Here is a 22,750-nt window from a genome sequence, read left to right on the forward strand (position 1 = left end):
TTGACAGAAACATTTTTAAGTCATGAATCTTTAAAACCAATGAAGATTATTACTTTACTTTGTTTGAAAGAGTTCATCATAATGCCATCTGCTATCTTAGTCTATGTCCCAACAATCTGGTTGTAAATTTAGGATGATAGGCTGAAGGCTTTTATCCATCTTCAAAGTCTTATTTCTCAAACTTTTCAGAGACCCACATACAGAGTGCCCACATTGAGGGGGATTATGTCTATTGCTTCCTGCACAAATGTTTCGGCGTTTCTGCCCCCCCCCCCCCCCCCCCCCATCCCCTGCACATAGCTTGTAGCCCGTACACACATTAATTCTATCGGATTATAATGGCAGTGATATATGGGTAAAAACATAACTTGTGACCCCCCTCACATGCAAGAAAGTCAAATTTGTACATTCTGTTGTACAGGAGTTCAGCACGAACGTGGCTTATATTTCTGGAATATTTTTATTTTTCAGCCAGAGAACAATATTCCCTTTCCTGGTGCTCATACTTGGTCTTTTCTCTGTAACAGCTGAACAGTAACTGACACAGTAATCACAATCACCAACTTTGAAACGAGGCATGGCAAGAATTGTGCAGTGAACCAATTCTTGAAAGTAACATCATTCATTTTCAAATGGTAGTCATTACAGTTTATCTTACAACTAAGTACAAGTTTATGCTCAGAAACCAAATCAGAAGAAGAGCCAGCATGCAGAATAAGTATTGCAGAACCTTTCATATGGGAACTTTAAAACCGCCAATACCACCTCTCATTTTCCAGCAGGTAGTCATGGAATGATTCTGATTCACCCATGTTTCATCAAGGTAATACTCTATAGAACTATCTCTTCCTCCTGTATCATGCATCTTTATAAGGAATGTGGTTCATGCTGCTTCTATGTCACTTCTTTCAATTACAAACTCTCCTCTAAATATTTTTGAAACTAATGCCTTCTAAAATTCTTTGTATTGATGAAACGAATTTGTTCAGGCATAATTGTAACAAGTTTTTTAGATGTCAAATATTCCTTTCTAATATACATGGATCACATTAAAATATCATTATCAAGACCATCTATTTCTGTTACAGGTATCTTGCGATTTTGATGCTTTCCAGATGACACAAAAACAAATTTTCCTGAGGTTTCTGCAGCTATGACACTTTTTTTACTATTCTCTGTGCAGTTCTCTTGCTGACATATGCTTCTGCGTTATGTTCGTGAGTCTTCAAAATGTCAAAAATAGAAGTCTTACTTTCAGAGTCACATTTGGAAAAGTTATAGCCTAAATAAGGGACGTAAACATTCACTGAACCACATTCAAACTGTTTTTCTACTATTCCACATTCAACAACTGTGCAGGAAACATGAACACGGTAATCTTTTAATGCAAGCTCTATTACCTCTTATTTTATTATGATGATCATTACTCCTTATGGAGGTGGGTGCCAAAAATTGAAGACTGAAATTTCATGAGAAGATCATGCCACAATTCGAAATGTCTTTGTTTTGATGACTGCCACCCCAATTTGCATATCATATCCATTGTAGTTTCTCTCCATTCCACCACAATACAAAACAAACCGTTCTTGTTTGAACATTATCTGCTGTGGATCTGACACCGGATAGCAGTATTCCAGAAGAGGGTGGAAAACTGCAGTGTAAGTAGTCTCTTTAGTAGACCTATTCAATTTTCTAAGTGTTCTACCAATGAATCAGCATCTTTGGTTTGCTTTCCACATATTATCCATGTAATCATTGCAGTTCAAGTTATTTGTAATTGTAATCCCTAAGTATTTAGTCAAATTTACAGCCTTTAGAGTTGTGTTTTTTATCCTGTAAACAAAAATTTAACAGATTCCTTTTAGTAGTCATGTGAATGAATTCAGACTTTCCATTATTTAGAGTCAATTGTCAATTTTCTCACCACACAGATATCTTACCAAAATAATTTTGTAATTTGTTTTTGGCATCTGATGACTTCATAAGATGGTAAATCACAGCATCATCTGCAAACAGTCAAAGAAGACTGCTCAGATTGTATCCTAAATCGTTTATTAAATCGTGAACATTAGGAAGGCCTGCAACACTTTCTTGCAGACGCCAGATATCACTTCTGTTTTACTCACTGATTTTCCATCGACTATTATGTACTGTGAGTTTTCTGACAGGAAACCACAAACCCAGTCTCATAACTAAGACAATACTCCACAGTCATGCAATTTAATTAAAGTTGCTTGTGATGACCTCACGTTTATTGCTGTCACTTGATATATTTGTTTGGAAATCAGACTTAAACTTTTACAGATAAACATTCACAGCTATACTGCTACAAAAAAGTGACATCTACATCTGAATGAATAATTTAGTCACTTTGTGAATGAAACTGCATTGTCACAAAATAAAACAACTGCGCAGCATGCGAGAGAGAGATTCTCACAGTGTAGTTTGTAATTCGCATTTAGCCACTCAGGGGAAGGATCAGTCTTACGCCTGCTAGCAGTTAATAATGGTGGGGGATGTACAGAGCAGCTGAAAATAGGTCCACCTTCCTACAAGATGCAAACAATAGTATATTATAAACAAGTACATTGAATATACTCAAACTGTCAAGTGTTGTCTAAATCTAGCAGATATTACAGAGTGAAACATAAGAAAATATTTGTCAATAAGCAGAAGCATGAAACATAAGAAAATATTTGCCAATAAGCAGAAGCAGAATGCATTGGGATATATGTGGAGGTGTTATACACATTATAAACAAGAGTAATAAGTAAAAAAAGAAGCCAGAAAGTAGTAAAACACAGGTAGAGAGTAATCAGGCAAAGTCAGCATAAAATGATCATGGAGAAACTTCTCAAAGTGAATAAATATTGTAGAAAAGGGACAGTAGCTGTGTTAACTAATGAAGTTAAGATGGGCCATACCCAAAAAATTGCAAAATAGATTTAGAAGAAGAAAAGTATACGGGGATCCATTGGAGGAATGGCCTATGTCTTGATCAGGTACCAATTTATGTAGGTATGATAGGTGTAAAGATAGGTGAATCCATGGAAGGTATGGTATATATCTTGGTCAGGTGAAACCATTGGGGGGGATGACCTGTATCATATTTTTTTATGTGTGAAGGGAAAAGGGGACATCTGTATCTACACTGTTATAAATGTTTCACACAGTGCCTGCTCTTAGAATGAGTGTAAGTATAATTACTACAATAGTATGAAGTTGTATAGTAACGGCTGGTCACTCTATGGATGTTTTCTCCAAATTAGTTATAAAATTGAATAGATTTACCATATAGCTGAGATGAAGGATGGTTTTGAATAAACTTCCCTGGTAGCCAAGATGAAGGTCGGTTTGGAACAGATATATTCACACAAGTTGATAAGAGCATATACTGAGATTTGACTCTAGGGAGCATATAGTAGATTCCATAAGAAAGTGTTGGAAAGCATGTTCAAACACATATGTGTATACATACACACAAATAAAAAAAGAAGGTAATTCTCAAGTAATACACTCCTGGAAATGGAAAAAAGAACACATTGACACCAGTGTGTCAGACCCACCATATTTGCTCCGGACACTGCGAGAGGGCTGTACAAGCAATGATTACACGCACGGCACAGCGGACACACCAGGAACTGCGGTGTTGGCCGTCGAATGGCACTAGCTGCGCAGCATTTGTGCACCGCCGCCATCAGTGTCAGCCAGTTTGTCGTGGCATAAAGAGCTCCATCGCAGTCTTTAACACTGGTAGCATGCCGCGACAGCGTGGACGTGAACCGTATGTGCAGTTGATGGACTTTGAGCGAGGGCATATAGTGGGCATGCGGGAGGCCGGGTGGACGTACCGCCGAATTGCTCAACACGTGGGGCGTGAGGTCTCCACAGTACATCGATGTTGTCGCCAGTGGTCGGCGGAAGGTGCAGGTGCCCGTTGACCTGGGACCGGATCACAGTGACGCACGGATGCACTCCAAGACCGTAGGATCCTATGCAGTGCCGTAGGGGAGCGCACCGCCACTTCCCAGCAAATTAGGGACACTGTTGCTCCTGGGGTATCGGCGAGGACCATTCGCAACCGTCTCCATGAAGCTGGGCTACGGTCCCGCACACCGTTAGGCTGTCTTCCGCTCACGCCCCAACATCGTGCAGCCCACCTCCAGTGGTGTCGCGACAGGCGTGAATGGAGGGACGAATGGAGAGCGATGAGAGTCGCTTCTGCCTTGGTGCCAATGATGGTCGTATGCATGTTTGGCGCCGTGCAGGTGAGCACCACAATCAGGACTGCATACGACCGAGGCACACAGGGCCAACACCCGGCATCATGGTGTGGGGAGCGATCTCCTACACTGGCCGTACACCTTTGGTGATCGTCGAGGGGACACTGAATAGTGCACGGTACATCCAAACCGTCATCGAACCCATCATTCTACCATTCCTAGACCGGCAAGGGAACTTGCTGTTCCAACAGGACAATACACGTCCGCATGTATCCCGTGCCACCCAACGTGCTCCAGAAGGTGTAAGTCAACTACCCTGGCCAGCAAGATCTCCGGATCTGTCCCTCATTGAGCATGTTTTCGGACTGGATGAAGCGTCGTCTCACGGTCTGCACGTCCAGCACGAATGCTGGTCCAACTGAGGCACCAGGTGGAAATGGCATGGCAAGCCGTTCCACAGGACTACATCCAGCATCTCTACGATCGTCTCCATGGGTTAGCAGCCTGCATTGCTGCGAAAGGTGGATATACACTGTACTAGTGCTGACATTGTGCATGCTCTGTTGCCTGTGTCTATGTGCCTGTGGTTCTGTCAGTGTGATCATGTGATGTATCTGACCGCAGGAATGTGTCAATAAAGTTTCCCCTTCCTGGGACAATGAACTCGCGGTGTTCTTATTTCAATTTCCAGGAGTGTAGATTAATGAAAAGAAGTCTAAATGGTGTACTACATTAAAGACAATACAGTAACTAATAGCATAGATACAGAAACCACAAGAATGAGTTTTCGCAATTTTTCTTTATTTAAATCTTCTATCTATATAGAAAGAATGTCATTTCATACCAGTAACTGCAAATGGATGGGAATGTACAAGTCCTGTACCTTGTTATTAGAGGTGGAATATTTTCTCCTTAAAAAAAGCTCAGTTAGCGTTAAGTAATTATGTGTTTTATAAATTTGTAGCAAGCAGAGTAAAGAGTTGTCCCAACGTTTTTAATTTACATGGGCAGTCTATAGTGATACATGCCATTTAGGCAAATGACATTTCCTGCTCCCTCTTTATGACAAAGAAAGATTATCTTGACAAAATAATAAAGGTAGATTATGCAGGAAATAAGTCACAAAATATTTTGGTTCTCATTTTTGCAGAGTTAAATGGAGTTTTTGTGGTTAAAGTAATAGGCAAGGTGGAGAATAAATGTTTTGACCTTTGATTAAATTTATCAACTCAGCCCAGTCAGGCATTTCTTTGCTAATTTTCATGGCCATAGGTGGGTCTTGAGTTTCCCCAACCTGTTGTATATTTTCCGTACTATTATATGCCTTAGCTCTTGTAAGCATTGAAAACTAATTATAAATATGGTAGTTACACACTAATAGTGCACTCAACAGTATCTCCTACAACTTCATACTAAAGTAATCAAGTTTTGTTTCACGCTCACCCAGCGTAGAATTTGTGTTGCATAGGTGAGCTGATGTGGAGGCAGGTCAGCACCAGTGAATAAGAGCTGGTGCCGGCGGCGTCGGATGTATGTTGGTTTCCGCATCTGTGTCCCCACGATGTGTGTAACAGCTGTACATTCCTCGCACTGGATATTCTTGGTTGAAGCATTCTATGTGTGCTTCTTCGTAGACAAATACTTCGAAGTCTTATTTGCTGTTTCTATTGTTGTGAATTTTAATTTCTTCACCATTTGAATTTTGCTCCATTGGGTACTTGAACATATTCCAATTTCCCAGAGTAATTCCCTTGTCTTACTCTGTGTGGTTGCTGTGGTAACACGTAACAGCTTCTTTTCTCGTTTTTGACTTAAAATTCCTGTTTTCTTGATCCTTTAATACAAGTCACCACATTCTAATGTTACCGACGTAAAGTATGAGTGTGAATCTGGGTTATTTTGATTTATTTCTCCAAACCACCTTCCACTTCTTTACAAGGTGACTTGCTTGGAATTTGCAGCCACACCTCTTTACTGGATAGCCGGCTGCTGGAAGCTGTGTTGGTTACTTCTCCATCAAATAATGCTACTTACAGGAATTTTTAGACTCTTTCTACTTATGAAATGAGTAGACATACAAACTTTAGTTTTTGTCAGTTAACGATCTATTTGACTTTCATACACAATAAAACTCTCACTTTCAACTTAAATATGTAACTTCTAGTAAGTGCCTCATACAGCTGAACATCAGAAACAAATTAAATTTCGGTTAAAAAAAGTTGGCTTTGATACCATAACTTTTCTTAACATAAACCCGAAAATAAGTCTTGCCTATTGCAACGTTATGTGAAGAATTTTCAAGATTTCTTTTTCAACTGCCTTTGTTTTGATAACAGTATTCAATGACCCATTAATCACAGAGCTGTATATAATCTACATGGTTCTTCCTTACACACTCACTGAAACATCTATGGATTGCTCAATACTTACTTGTCGGTGCCATTTGTTCGCTGTGTCTACTTTTTTCCCGCAACTAATTTTAAACCTACACACACAAACATGTGATGCGCTGTAGATAGGATTCTACCTTCCCACACTCATATCCAGAATATTGTGTGTTCAAGATGGTAGAAGGCTGAGTGGTTCTAGAGTTTACACAGAAATTATCGAATCACTACACATGCATGTCACCAAAGTGGCAATAGTTCAAATAACTGAAGGTATTATTGTTATTATTATTATTATTATTATTATTATCATCATTATCATCCTATGCTGCCTGGCTCAAAAGAGCAATACAATGGATAGGTGTGCCATATGTTGCACTGTCATACCTTATCCTTGGATAGAACAGACAGTTCATTTTGTAGGAAGTCTCTGTGCATCATCATTCAAGTACCTTAAATGGAAGCTCAGCATGCTTTGTGATGATCGTAATGTTAGTGTCAGTTATCTTCTTTGCACAGCCTATGAGGATTCATAGAGCTCCAGTAGCCCTCAACACAATGATTTGGCACATATGTGCTCTGAATGTTAACTCAACTCTGAATAGAGCCACTTTTAAAAGTTCCACATACTGGATTAATTCAGACTTTAAAAAAAAAAAAAAAAAGAACTGTCTTCTCAGCCTTACACTCCACTGGAAGCTTTTGGTGCATATGCTGCTGCTCATACAATGCTGTTGAGGGTTCAGACTGTGGCGTGACTGTTTGTGCTGGAATGTGGATTTGGGTGTACTATAGGCAAGATATATTTTGCTGGCCACAAAACATCAGTCTCTGAAGATGATTGATTTACAAAACAAAATATGTCTCACAAGCCACCTCTTTCTTTCCATAAACTTTTCATCATACAATCGAGCTGCCTCCCTAGAAACTGTGTCACATATAAATAGACAAATATATTAGGTATTACAAAATGAAGGAAAGGGGTTTTGTTCAGAAAATCCACATCAGTCAAACAATTTCACAGCAGGCTGTTACAGGGAAGTCCTGGCAACACGTACCAACAATTAAAAGCTTATTTGTTACTTCTGAAAGTTGGTACATATAATGGGCTACAGTTTCATATGGTAGAAGAAATTGGAGTGCATTCACAGCCAGTTTAGTGTTCTCTATTACTTGCCATTGGTTTACCACACCTTCCTTGCCCCACTTTAAATGTTGACCCACACCACACTGTCTGTCTGTGACTGCCATGCACCAACATTGCTCAGCTGGTACTGGAGAACTAATTTTTATTTTAACTTAAAAAATATTTTTTTATAAAACATAAAGAACAGTGTGTTCTCTGGGCACCGAAAATTGCATCAAACATGTGACATTTTTGAAGGATATACATTTTACTTAAAGTTCTTCACACACAACCACATAGACACACAAGTTTGTGTGTGTGTGTGTGTGTGTGTGTGTGTGTGTGTGTGTGTGTGTGTGTGTGTGTACTCTCACTAGAAGAACAGCAAGAGCATGAAAGTTAGTGTTGGCACTGATTTCTCTGTTACGTGTCCCTATGCTCCACACATCAGTTGGCATAGGTGAGTGGTTGTCTTCCACTTATTTTATGTATTGTTCCTTGCACAAATTCCCATTAATGTTATTCTCTGGAGTATTGTTATTCTAGTACGTGTAATTCTGAATTTGAAGTTGATAAGTATTGTCCTTATTTATGATGAACATCTTTTATTATTAGAGCATCCTACATTATCAAACTCTCCATGATGCTCATTTTATTATGAATTTGCACAATTTGTACATGGTACATTTGGGAAGTTTGGTGAATGATCTCAGAAAATAAATGAAACATGAGTTACAAACGAAATATCTTTGCTGACCTTCAGAGTAATCACCATTAGTGTCTGACATTGGTTGTAAAGCTGTTGGGGACTCAGCAAATGTTTCTCATGGAAATGCTTGAACTACTTCTGTAATACGTTGTAGAATATCTGCAATATCTATGTGCTCAACTTTCGTGCTCAGCACAAAGTGTCTGTTCTTCAGCAAACTCTGTATTCTCCAGATTTTGCACCAGCAGACTTCTTTGTGTTTCCTACACTTAAATTAGTCCTGAAAGGCTTATTCTTCTCAGATGTTGTGCTTGAAGTTATTCCACAAGTATTATTTGCTGACAGTGTCCACAAACTTTACAAGCAATGTCAGAAATGTGTTGTATCTAAAGGTAATGACTTAGAAGACTAGTAAAGGTATTTTGTTTGTAACTCTTGCTTCCTTTATTCTCTGAGACCATTCAGAGAACTTTTCATATGCACCCTCTGTATTTTTCACCCTTCAAGTAACTTGATAAAGTAATTACATGTATTTCCTTCTTCCAAAACTGCACCACATAAGATCCTTTGTCTGTTCTAGGAAGCAGCCGTGCAGCTTTTGATTCATTTTATCGGAGTTTATTATATGGATCAAATCAGGATCATCCTAAACCTAAATCATTCAAACTCACTCGACAGCAACTGTTTCCTGAGCGAGAAATGGTTTTTGAGTGGGTGTATGACAAAAAAAATAATGGAAGCTGGGTGCTCTGGATTGAAACAGTTGAGAAAGTTCAGCTTAGTCCAACAGCAAAGGTCAGGACAGTGTATTGTGGAATGTATGCATTTAATTGATTTAGAAATTATGAATCATAAGAGCTTTAGAAGGAAATCCAAAAGCTAAACATAATAATTTAGTGTGCTCCTCATTTACTGTTAGTATGACATGTCTCGACCTTCAAGATACTGTATTTTAGATTCTGTTAATCTCCTACTCTGAGAGTTAAACAGAATATTCGTGCACTCAGATCTTTATTCATATCTTTCAACAGCTCTTATTTCATGGCATGGCAGTTAACCCCTACTATCACTTTTAGTGTAAGTAAAATATCTCCCACATGAGTTTATGCTCCTTTTAATGAAATTTTGCAGCCAGGTGATATGATCATTGAAACAAGTGAAATGGCATGCCAGCTATTTTTCCTAAAGCTTTATTTGGCAAAAAAGCTACCAATGATGGTTGTTGGTCCAACAGGAACTGGAAAATCGGCAGTTATTTTAAATCACTTGGTAGCACTGCCAAAGGATAAGTTTTTGGCAAATGTTGTCAATTTCTCTGCAAGAACTACAGCAGGTCAGACACAGGATATTGTCATGTCAAAACTTGACAGGTATGTATCTCACGTTTGTTTATTTACTTATTTATTTTTTTAATCATTAAAGGAGCTCTCTCTGAACTTAGTATTATTTATACGTCAGTTTGATGCTTCAGGAATTAATTTGACTTAATACGTCTTGTATCTGTGGAAATTCAGGAAATTGGTGTCCATTCCTCATCCACACTAGCATGACTTCTTTATGTATTTAATGCTACACCATCTTGTATCAGTGATACTGGATCTGTGAGAAGGGAAACCTTAAACGTAGAAGGAATACGTCGAAGGGCTATATGAGGGAAATGAATTTTAAGGCAAAATTACAGAAAAGAAAGAGGAAATATATGAAAATAAGATGGCCAGTAGTAAGAAGATTTTGGAAGAGCACTAAAAGACTTAAGTTGAACCGAGGTCCCTGGGTTTGATGACATTCTCTCAAAATTATTGAGACAGGAATTAGTTTAGAAAGTTTCAGAGCCTCAGGGGAAAAAACTGCCTTGAAAGAACCATCACAGAGGTGAGTTAATGGTTCAGCAGTTGTGTGTACACAATTTTTTATGATGACAGATGCTGAGATACCATCAATTCCAGATGAATATGAATTTTTTAGCTCTCTGAGGGCTTTTGCAACATAATTTTCAGTGACTTTGGTAATGAAAATTGACTCTGCACATTTGTGATATTTTTGGTTTGCTGGTTGGTAGTTTGTGTTAGGATTATTTTTGACCAATTTTTCAGCTATACTTATAAAGAATTTGTTTAAAGTGTTCACCACATCATTGGGATTAGATATAGATTCATTGTTGAGTTTGATTTCTATGTTCATGCATGTAGCTTTCATTTCCCCTCTATTCTTTTTTACAATATTCCACATTGCTTTTACTTTATTGTTGGATTTGTCAGTGTACCCATCATTTACATCCTTTTTACCTGTCTTATCACTCTTCTTAGGATACATGTGTAGTTTTTATAGTATTCTTTTAGTTGGGGGGAGTCGATATTTTGTTTACATAACATGTGCTTCCTGCCGCCGTTGGATAAGCAGCTGCAGCAGCAAGTCATATACTCTTAGCTCACTCATTTGTTACATAGTTTAATTCTTAATTTCTTTGCATGTTTTTGGTAGTTGCATTGTTTAATTCATAAATTTCATGCGTATTATAGTATTTGAGATTTGTAGCATCGCGTTTTAGTACCTGAATAGTGTAAAATCGCGTAGTCTCCTTTCGCTGCCGAGCAGTGTCTGCAGTTCGCAAGTAGCAGCATTACTGCATTTACTAGGCAATCTTGTATTTTAATAACCGCTTAAATTTTGTGTTGATTTGTTTGCGCTCTCTGTAGATTGGCTCAGACATTCTCTGCACAACAGTTTTTAGCATGGATAGGGACTGCAACTGCTGTGTTCGGATGCAGGCTGAGTTGGCATCTCTTCGCTCCCAGCTTCAGGCAGTGTTGGCTTCGGTCACACAGCTTGAGGCTGTTGCCAGTGGGCATCACTGTGGGGTCCGGATGGGGGTTTGTCGGGGACGGCCAGCTTGTCCCACACATCCCCTGATCGGACTAAGACTGTGGTTGCCCGGGATACTGCCCGCATTGAGACTGATCCCTTACCTGTGGTAGAGTGGGAGATCGTCTCGAGGTGTGGCAGGGGATGAAAGACATTCCGGAGGGGTGAATGGAAGGCCTCTCCAGTTTGTCTGATGAACAGGTTTCAGGCTCTGTCTCAGGATGATACTGATATTCAGCCTGACATGGCTGCTTGTCCTGTTCCAGAGGTTGCCCCTCAGTATGAAAGATCCGGGTGGTCGCAGAGGGTGGGCTTACTGGTAGTTGGGAGTTCCAAAGTCAGGTGCGTAATGGGGCCCCTTAGGGATATGGCAGCAAGAGAGGGGAAGAAAACTAATGTGCACTCCGTGTGCATACGGGGGGGGGGGGGGGGGGGGGGGGGGAGTCATTCCAGATGTGGAAAGGGTCCTTCGGGATGCCATGAAGGGTACAGTGTGCACCCATCTGCAGGTGGTCGCTCATGTCGGCACCAATGGTGTGTGTCGCTATGGATCGGAGGAAATCCTCTATGGCTTCTGGCGGCTACCTGATTTGGTGAAGACTGCCAGTCTCGCTAATGGGATGAAATCGGAGCTCACCATCTGCAACACCGTCGACAAGACTGACTGCGGACCTTTGGTACAGAGCCGAGTGGAGGGTCTGAATCAGAGGCTGAGACGGTTCTGAGACCGTGTGGGCTGCAGATTCCTCGACTTGCTACATAGGGTGGTGGGGTTTCGGGTTCCGCTGGATAGGTCAGGAGTCCACTACACACAACAAGTGGCTACACGGGTAGCAGGGGTTGTGTGGCGTGGGCTGGGTGGTTTTTTAGGTTAGATGGCCTCGGACAAGTACAGAAAGGGCAACAGTTTCAACGGATGCAGGGCAAAGTCAGGACATGCGGGGACCAAGCAGCAATCGGTATTGTAATTGTAAACTGTCGAAGCTGCGTTGGTAAAGTACCGGAACTTCAAGCGCTGATAGAAAGCACCGAAGCTGAAATCGTTATAGGTACAGAAAGCTGGCTGAAGCCAGAAATAAATTCTGCCGAAATTTTTACAAAGGTACAGACGGTGTTTAGAAAGGATAGATTGCATGCAACCGGTGGTGGGGTGTTCGTCGCTGTTAGTAGTAGTTTATCCAGTAGTGAAGTAGAAGTGGATAGTTCCTGTGAATCATTATGCGTGGAGGCTACACTCAACAACCGAACTAGGTTAATAATTGGCTCCTTTTACCGACCTCCTGACTCAGCAGCTTTAGTGGCAGAACAACTGAGAGAAAATTTGGAATATATTTCACATAAATTTTCTCAGCATGTTATAGTCTTAGGTGGAGATTTCAATTTACCAGATATAGACTGGGACACTCAGATGTTTAGGACGGGTGGTAGGGACAGAACATCGAGTGACATTATACTGTGTGTACTATCGGAAAATTACCTCGAGCAATTAAACAGAGAACCGACTCGTGGAGATAATATCTTGGACCTACTGATAACAAACAGACCCGAACTTTTCGACTCTGTATGTGCAGAACAGGGAATCAGTGATCATAAGGCTGTTACAGCATCTCTAAATATGGAAGTTAATAGGAATATAAAAAAGGGAGGAAGGTTTATCTGTTTAGCAAGAGTAATAGAAGACAGATTTCAGACTACCTAACAGATCAAAACGAAAATTTCTGTTCCGACACTAAATGTGTTTTAGACAGGTACGTGCCGAGTACAACTGTGAGGGACGGGAAAAACCCACCGTGGTACAACAACAAAGTTAGGAAACTACTGCGAAAGAAAAGAGAGATTCACTCCAAGTTTAAATGCAGCCAAAACCTCTCAGACAAACAGAAGCTAAACGATGCCAAAGTTTGCGTAAGGATGGCTATGCGTGAAGCGTTTGGTGAATTCGAAAGTAAAATTCTATGTACCGACGTGACAGAAAATCCTAGGAAGTTCTGGTCTTACGTTAAATCAGTAAGTGGCTCGAAACAGCATATCCAGACACTCCGAGATGATGATGTCATTGAAACAGAGGATGACACGCGTAAAGCTGAAATACTAAACTCCTTTCTCCAAAACTGTTTCACAGAGGAAGACCACACTCCAGTTCCTTCTCTAAATCCTTGCACAAAAGAAAAAATGGCTGATATCGAAATAAGTGTCCAAGGAATAGAAAAGTAACTGGAATCACTCAACAGAGGAAAGTCCACTGGACCTGACGGGATACCAATTCGATTCTACACAGAGTACGCAAAAGAACTTGCCCCCCTTCTAACAGCCATGTACCGCAAGTCTCTAGAGGATCGGAAGGTTCCAAATGATTGGAAAAGAGCACAGGTAGTCCCAGTCTTCAAGAAGGGTCGTCGAGCAGATGCGCAAAACTATAGACCTATATCTCTGACGTCGATCTGTTGTAGAATTTTAGAACATGTTTTTTGCTCGAGTATCATGTTGTTTTTGGAAACCCAGAATCTACTCTGTAGGAATCAACATGGATTCTGGAAATAACAATTCTGTGAGACCCAACTCGCTTTGTTTGTTCATGAGACCCAGAAAATATTAGATACAGGCTCCCTGGTAGATGCTATTTTTCTTGACTTCCGGGAGGCGTTTGATACAGTTCCGCACTGTCGCCTGATAAACAAAGTAAGAGCCTACGGAATATCAGACCAGCTGTGTGGCTGGATTGAAGAGTTTTTAGCAAACAGAACACACGATGTTGTTATCAATGGAGAGACGTCTACAGACGTTAAAGTAAGCTCTGGTGTGCCACAGGGGAGTGTTACGGGACCATTGCTTTTCATAATATATATATAAATGACCTTGTAGATAGTGTCAGATGTTCCATGCGGCTTTTCGCAGATGATGCTGTAGTATACAGAGAAGTTGCAGCATTAGAAAATTGTAGCGAAATGCAGGAAGATCTGCAGCGGATAGGCACTTGGTGCAGGGAGTGGCAACTGACCCTTAACATAGACAAATGTAATGTATTGCGAATACATAGAAAGAAGGATCCTTTATTGTATGATTGTATGATAGCAGAACAAACACTGGTAGCAGTTACTTCTGTAAAATATCTGGGAGTATGCGTGTGGAACGATTTGAAGTGGAATGATCATATAAAATTAATTGTTGATAAGGCGGGTACCAGGTTGAGATTCATTGGGAGAGTCCTTAGAAAATGTAGTTCATCAACAAAGGAGGTGGCTTACAAAACACTCCTTCGACTTATACTTGAGTATTGCTCATCAGTGTGGGATCCGTGCCAGATCGGGTTGACGGAGGAGATAGAGAAGATCCAAAGAAGAGCGGCGCGTTTCGCCACAGGGTTATTTGGTAACCGTGATAGCATTACGGAGATGTTTAACAAACTCAAGTGGCAAACTCTGCAAGATAGGCGCTCTGCGTCGTGGTGTAGCTTGCTCGCCAGGTTTCGAGAGGGTGCGTTTCTGGATGAGGTATCGAATATATTGCTTCCCCCTACTTATACCTCCCGAGGAGATCACGAATGTAAAATTAGAGAGATTAGAGCGCGCATGGATGCTTTCAGACACTCATTCTTCCTGCGAACCATACGAGACTGGAACAGGAAAGAGAGGTAATGACAGTGGCACATAAAGTGCCCTCCGTCACACACCGTTGGGTGGATTGCGGAGTATAAATGTAGATGTAGATGTGGAGTATTCTTTTTTGTTTGCAGGAGATTTTTTTATAGCTGGAGTAATCCAAGTCTTGTTTCTCTTATTATTATTTATTCTTACTGGTTTTTGTGGAAACGCCTCTTCAAAGTGGTGGATCATTGTGTCAATAAATATGTTGAATTTCACGTTGACATCATTGGCTGCGTACATCTCTGTCCACTTTTCATTACTAAGGAAAACATTTAACTTGTTAAAGTAATCTGGAGTGAAAAATCTTTGTAAAGTTTTAGGTGGGACTGGGTTTGAGGTCTCTTTGCCAACATTGACCTTTAGAATGACAGCCTGGTGGTCGCTGAATCCTGCACGGTATATGTCTAGTGTGGGTTAAGTTTATTTCTATTTTGCAAAACTTTGATCTAGAGCTGTCTTGGGTGTGGGTGTTATTCTAATGGGCTCGTTTACAAGGCCATGCAGATTATAAGTTTTTGCAATGTTAATCAATGTCTCCCTGTTTCTGTTGTGGGTGAGAGTGTATATGTTAAAGTCACCACATATAATTAAATTCTGTTTCCACTTACTTATTGTGGATAGAAACAAGTCAATTTGTATCAGAAAATCATTAATACTATTGGAGGGGGGGATTGTAAAATGTATCTACAATTAGAATTAGATCTGTAAGCTTTATGGCTGCACATTCAAAGATCTTGTCTGTTCCTATTTCCTGTAGGGTAGGGAGTGGGCTATATTCATTGTGCTGTTTTATGAAGATGGCGACCCCACCATATCCATCATTTTATCTGGAGTAGTGTTCACACAATTTGAAATTTGGTAGTGAGATTAATGTATTTACCTGGTGCCATGTTATTTGTTAAGCCATTGGCTCCAGCCAAGAGCCAAGACTCACCTGTGGTACTCTGGCACTCCAAATGAGAGGGAGGGGGAGGGGGGGGGGATGCTGTATGTCGTCAGTAGCTCATATCAACCATGAACAACATGATGTTTTACTGAGATTGGACATTCGAGCCACCGTGTTATTCTAGCAGTCTGCATTCATGTCTCTTGCTGTGTACATGTGTACTCCTACTGTGGAAATATATATTTATGGGCAGATATTTGTGGGACAGTTCGTTCAGTATATTTCTTCACGCATCCCATTCTCATATACCCTTGTCTACCTTATAATACTGTTTTGTCTTTTCTCCTCCTTTCTTGCCCAACATGCTCTTAACCAGTTTCCAATTTTGCTCATGATATTGGTGCCTGCGGATGTCTTTGCAAATTTTCAATATCTCTTTTCCTTTCTTCACATCTCTCAAGTACACATTTTTAAACTCTTTTTCACTTTCTCCAAAGTTGTTAGGTCATTCACTATCTAAAGGTAGCTTAGACAAAGCATCAGCAACACCACTGTCTGTGCCCTTAATGTATCAGATTTCATAATTGAACTGCTGTAAAAACAAGGCCCAATGAGTAATTCTGTTGTGATACAGCTCACACACCTGAAGATAACAGAATGGTTTGTAATCAGTATAGATGATGAATTTGTGACCTAGTAAATAATTTTTAAATTTGTTGAATGCACAATGTACAGCCAAAAGTTTCTCAGTTACAGTTTGCATGTTTCTGCAATACTCTACTAGCAAATGCAAGAGATCTATGTTCAATAACACCATCAACTTCAACCTCCTGTAATCAATGAGCACCCAATCCGACATCACTAATGTCTGTCATAATACAAAAAGGAAGAGATAAATCTGGTCAGAACTATATCTGACTTTAACACAACTGTCCTTTGATCTCATCAAAAGCATCTTGACACTTCTGATTCCAATCCCAAATGGTATTCTTCTTCAAAAGTTCACACAAGTGTGGATCATTCAAAGCTTGGCTGCTACAAAATTTTCTATAAAACCCAGTTAACCCAAAAACTCATTTGAACTGTTTTTGTTATGAGGAGCAGAAAAATTAGCAATAGCGTCAATTTTCTCTTTATCAGGTGCAATTCCTTTTGCAGATATAACATGTCCTAAAAATTAACTTCTTCCACACCAAATTTATGCTTACCCATTTTCAAAGACATGCCTCCTCATTCTAATTTTGAAATCACATATCTTAACAACTTTATATGTTGTTCTCAAGTCTTTCCAGTGCCCAGAATGTCATCAACATACACAATTAATTTTGAACTCAATTCACCTCCCAAGACAGAATCCAGAGCTCTTATGAATTCAGCTACATATACATTTAGCCCAAATGGCACCACACAAAACAGAAAACACTTACCTCTGTACAAAAATGCTGTATACTTTCTAAAATTAATTTCAAGTGAGATCTGGTGAAATCCAGAGCTCAAGTCCAAACGACTCATGTATTTTACATAATCAAATTTGTGCAACAGCTCGCCCATGTTCTCAGGATGGTCATTCTCTGTGATAAGAAATTTATTGAGATGTCTAGAGTCCAAAACAATTCTCACTCCACCATTTCTCTTACTTACCACAGCAAAAGGATTATTGTAAGAACTCCTACTTCTCACAGTTAAACCTCATGTTTCCATTTTTTAATGTCTTTCCTTACATCTTCCCTTTTCAAAAATGGTATGTTATATGGCTGGAGATGGTAAGTTTGATGATGTCTAAGACCAAGTATGCATTGATAATCTTTTACTTTCCCTGGTTTTTCATTAAACACATTTATAAACTCCTGTAACAAATTCTTAAGTTGTTCCATTTGTATGTTATTGACAGTCTTAGCTTCCCTTAATTTAGAATCTACTACACTTTCAAAATTTTGATCCTCACTCTCATCAAAATCTATATCATAATCAAACACCTGGCACTCGCCTTCGTTCACAGTGTTTTGCAAATAGTTACAACTTTTCCCCCAGTTTAAAATGGAGAAATTAGTTTTCATGTAAGTATTACTTTTAGGTTCCAAAATAACAATTCTTTAACGTTTCATCCAAAACAAGCCTCATTTCTCACTATCCAATCCACACCGAGAATCATATTTTCTTCCAGTCTATGGATGGCCATGCCTTGTATACTAAACGTTAAAAGTACCTGAGATTGTACCAATTTGCTTTGCTTAGCTGTAGCTCCTCTTATCTTTACATCTACAATGGGCATTTCCACAAAATGCTTACTATATTTAATGTTGTCTCTAAATTTTCCAGATATACCACAAATCTGGCTGCCTGTATCAATCAAGTAGTTCCCTTCCCACTGATCAATCTTAATCTTAGTAAGGACACCCAAAATCTGAATCATCATCTCTATTATTAGGCACTTCATGTAAGAGATCACTTTCAATTTCATCAAATGCTACATCCACACTGTTTTTGCAGGGTTTTATCAACTTTAGTGGTATTATAGCGTTACTTTGGTTACCCATGTTGTTAGGTAAAGATTGAACACACTGATTTGATTCGATAGCACAACTAACATCACTTATTACAGAAGGAACATAAAGTATATTACTGCTCAAATTACTTTTCCTACATAGATCTTCTTTCACTTCGTTCCACAAATTTTGCCCAACCACAGCTAACTTACTCCAGAATGCACATTTATCTATGTTATCGTCAATCTGGTCCCAAACAAATATCAGAAAGCTTTCACTTTTACACTCTAGGCTTACAGATAACTCACCTTTACAGTTGGATCATTACTCTGCATGACATTAATGAAAAATGGCTTTGACTGGTACTCCAGGACTCTCACTTACATCATCACATGCATCACTTACCTTACCTGTATTCGCAAACAACTCTGACGCTTCAATATTCTTAGACTCCACAAAATCCTGATACTCATCATCATCATCATCATCATCATCATCATCATCATCATCATCATAATATTCTTCCAAAATTACTTCATCAATAAAAGCTTTAACGACAGTAGTCTCATCACCACCAAAGTCACACACCTCACCTACATTTATTTGCAATAAGCTACCTGGCTCAGTTATTTCACAGCTCTCATTCACATCTACATAAAAAAATACCATCTAATTCAGATCCAATACAGTTATCACCTGTTTTACATACATCAATAACACTGTTTTCTAACCAAGAGAAGAAATCGTTAGTACACACTGCATCAAAGTTCTCATTACTCTCACATTCTAGTTTGTGATTAGTACTTACATCACCATAATTAAACATAGTATCACAGAACTTTTGATCAAAACATAGACAATAAATCTGATATTCCTTCTTTTCAACTTCAGATACCAGTGCCACATTATTAATATTGCTATTATTGTCTAATTGTAAGTGTGAATTGTGGGTCCTGAACTTGTTTTGTTTCCACACTCCAAAACTGTGGACCTTCATTGAGGCAGACAGCCTTTTCCCAAGTGGCCACCTCTGTGATTATTTCTCCTATTACATTGCCCATAGTTATCCTCATTATTCCTATTGAATTGTGAATTGTGGTTTATTAGTCTCATAACATACATAATCTAAATCATTTGATTCAGGTACAGCAGACACATCAAAATTTTGGTAATGTTTTACCATATACATAAAACACTTGATTTTAACAAATGGTGCCATAACAATAATACATTATAAAAATACACATACAATAAAAAATAACAATTAATTACAACAATGGATTTTAACAAATGGTTGTTGTTGTTGCGGTCTTCAGTCCTGAGACTGGTTTGATGCAGCTCTCCATGCTACTCTATCCTGCGCAAGCTTCTTCATCTCCCAGTACCTACTGCAACCTACATTCTTCTGAATCTGCTTAGTGTATTCATCTCTTGGTCTCCCTATACGATTTTTACCCTCCACGCAGCCCTCCAATACCAAATCGGTGATCCCTTGATGACTCAGAACATGTCCCACCAACCGATCCCTTCTTCTGGTCAAGTTGTGCCACAAACTTCTCTTCTTCCCAATCCTATTCAATACTTCCTCATTGGTTATGTGATCTACCCATCTAATCTTCAGCGTTCTTCTGTAGCACCACATTTCGAAAGCTTCTATTCTCTTTTTGTGCAAACTATTTATCGTCCATGTTTCACTTCCATACATGGCTACACTCCATACAAATACTTTCAGAAACGACTTCCTGACACTTAAATCTATACTTGATGTTAACAAATTTCTCTTCTTCAGAAACGCTTTCCTTGCCATTGCCAGTCTACATTTTATATCCTCTCTACTTCGACCATCATCAGTTATTTAGCTCCCCAAATAGCAAAACTCCTTTACTACTTTAAGTGTCTCATTTCCTAATCTAATTCCCTCAGAGTCACCTGACTTAATTCGACTACATTCCATGATTCTCGTTTTGCTTTTGTTGATGTTCATTCTATATCCTCCTTTCAAGACACTGTCCATTCCGTTCAAATGCTCTTCCAAGCCCTCTGCTGTCTCTGACAGAATTACAATGTCATCGGCAAACCTCAGAGTTTTTATTTCTTCTCCATGGATTTTAATACCTACTCCAAATTTTTCTTTTGTTTCCTTTACTGCTTGCTCAATATACAAATTGAATAACATCGGGGTGAGGCTTCAACCCTGTCTTACTTCCTTCCCAACAACTGCTTCCCTTTCATGTCCCTCGACTCTTATAACTGCCATCTGGTTTCTGTACAAATTGTAAATAGCCTTTTGCTCCCTGTATTTTACCCCTGCCACCTTTAGAATTTGAAAGAGAGTATTCCAGTCAACATTGTCAAAAGCTTTCTCTAAGTCTACAAATGGGAGAAACGTAGGTTTGCCTTTCCTTAATCTTTCTTCTAAGATAAGTCGTAAGGTCAGTATTGCCTCACGTGTTCCAGTGTTTCTAACAAATTGTATCATAATAATAATTTGTTACACATACAATAAAAGACTAACACTTAATTACCTCTTGCTCAAATTATCATGTCATCCTCTATGAATTCTTCTACTGAATAGTAGCATTTCTCCCACAGAATCTGCTGTAGCCTTATCTTTAGATTCTCTGGCTTCATATTAAATATATTTTTCTTCATTAGCTTGTTATATATTGTCATCCCCATGTACTGTGGAGTTTGTACATAAAATTTCAAATGGTGTGTGTGTAACATAAAATTATTTTTATTTCTTGTGTTGTACGTGTCGTTACAATGATTTTCCTCAATTAATTTTTGTCTGCTGTGTACAAAGATTATAATTTCATAAATGTATATGGAGGGAACAGTTAGGATTTGCAGGTTCCAAAATAATGGGCAACAAGATTCTGTTTGTTGTGCACTACACATGTATCTTGTAATTTTATTTTTCAGTTTCAGTATTTGAGATACACTGCTTGAATTACCCCAGAAAATGATACCTTACCTAATGACAGATTCAAAATAACTATGATATGCTATTTTTCATGTACTCATGTCAGTTGAGTTTGCTAGTATTGCATTCCAAATACAAAGCTTCTTAGTTTATTTGATAGGAACTCGATATGTGTACTCCAATTAAGTTGTTGTCCACATTTAGTCCAAGGAATTTGACTGTGTTAACTTCTTCAATAGGAAAACTGTGTATTTTAAGATCCATACATTTCAAATGTTTGGTTTTGAAATGTACCATATTGGTTTTTGCAATGTTCAGTTTCAAGCCATTTAACTGGAACCAGGTTTCTAGAGTACCCATTGTGCTCACAATGAAGCTCTAAATTTTTTCTGTATCATCTTCAATTAAAACAGAAGTATCTTCCGCAAACAGAACTGATGGGGAATTTATATTGATGGGCAAGTCATTTATTTAGAATAGGATCAGGATTGGCCGAAAAATGGAGCCTTGAGGCACGCCTTGTGATAGTGTACTCCATTTAGAATAATAGTTCACTGCAAATGTTCAATATTTCTGCCTGTATATTTAATCTTTAGGTCATCACTTATGCCCGACACAAAACTATCTCTACAGTGGTGTAGAAATTCCACTGGATGTAAACTGTCTGATGGAAAACTTTTGATTGGAATGTTGACCACACAATACCATTATTTGAATAGAGATTGTTGCGAATGCAATTTACCTGAACTACTGACATTTTTTGATCTACAACATTTACATTAGTTGGCATACTGTGTTCAATATTTAAAATTTTTTGATCTAAACTACTAAAGTTCTGTTCCCTTTTTTCCTCTATGGCCTTTTGTTGAACTCTGACATTATTAACATTCTTATACTGATTTGCAGATTTTGCAACTAACTCATTTTCGAAAACAATAAATTGATTTTCTAATTCATCGACTTTTTCATTCACACTTTTTAATACATCTGACAACCCATGATTTATCTCCAAAACCTGATTACTAAGTTGGTCAATTTGGTATTGTACCCTGTCCATTTTATCATTATTTTCAGTTCATACTTCTTCAACTGATCATTAACCTCACTCCAGTTTGCCAAAATAAAATACATAATATCAGTTTTCACCGTGGAACTAAACTTTCACTTGGTTCAAACATGCCTAGGCTACATCCTACAGCTTTCCTTTCATCACCACTATCCTTGTCTCTGTTGATTTTCCTAGCAATCACATGAGTCCACCAAAAATATTAATTTCACAAATAGTCTGTGCTTATATTTTTTCTCACTGATGTCCCTCATCGTAGTTGTAGAGTCCTCTTTCAATTAATCTGGTCTGTCGTCATTAATATTATCTCATCTCTGTTGATCCAGTTTTGTAGGGCAGCTCTTGGTTCTTCTTTCATCAAGTGATTGTAATTTAGTTTATATAGAGACTGTAAATGACACAAATCCAAAATTTATTCTTTTTCTGTAACAGACA

At 38.8% G+C, this 22,750-nt stretch overlaps 1 protein-coding gene across 1 annotated transcript in view; it reads left to right on the top strand.

The window, feature by feature from the left end:
• The window catches only part of LOC126336262 (dynein axonemal heavy chain 3), a 1,127,841-nt gene that overhangs the window by 607,352 nt on the left and 497,739 nt on the right, over positions 1 to 22,750 (top strand). Inside the window, exons 34-35 of the mRNA XM_049999758.1 lie at positions 9,026 to 9,240; positions 9,577 to 9,815. Coding sequence (XP_049855715.1) covers positions 9,026 to 9,240; positions 9,577 to 9,815 — 454 coding nt within the window. The remainder of the gene's footprint in view (positions 1 to 9,025; positions 9,241 to 9,576; positions 9,816 to 22,750) is intronic.

Source organism: Schistocerca gregaria, chromosome 2 (assembly GCF_023897955.1).
Source record: "Schistocerca gregaria isolate iqSchGreg1 chromosome 2, iqSchGreg1.2, whole genome shotgun sequence".
In the NCBI taxonomy this organism is placed as follows: Eukaryota; Metazoa; Arthropoda; class Insecta; order Orthoptera; family Acrididae; genus Schistocerca; species Schistocerca gregaria.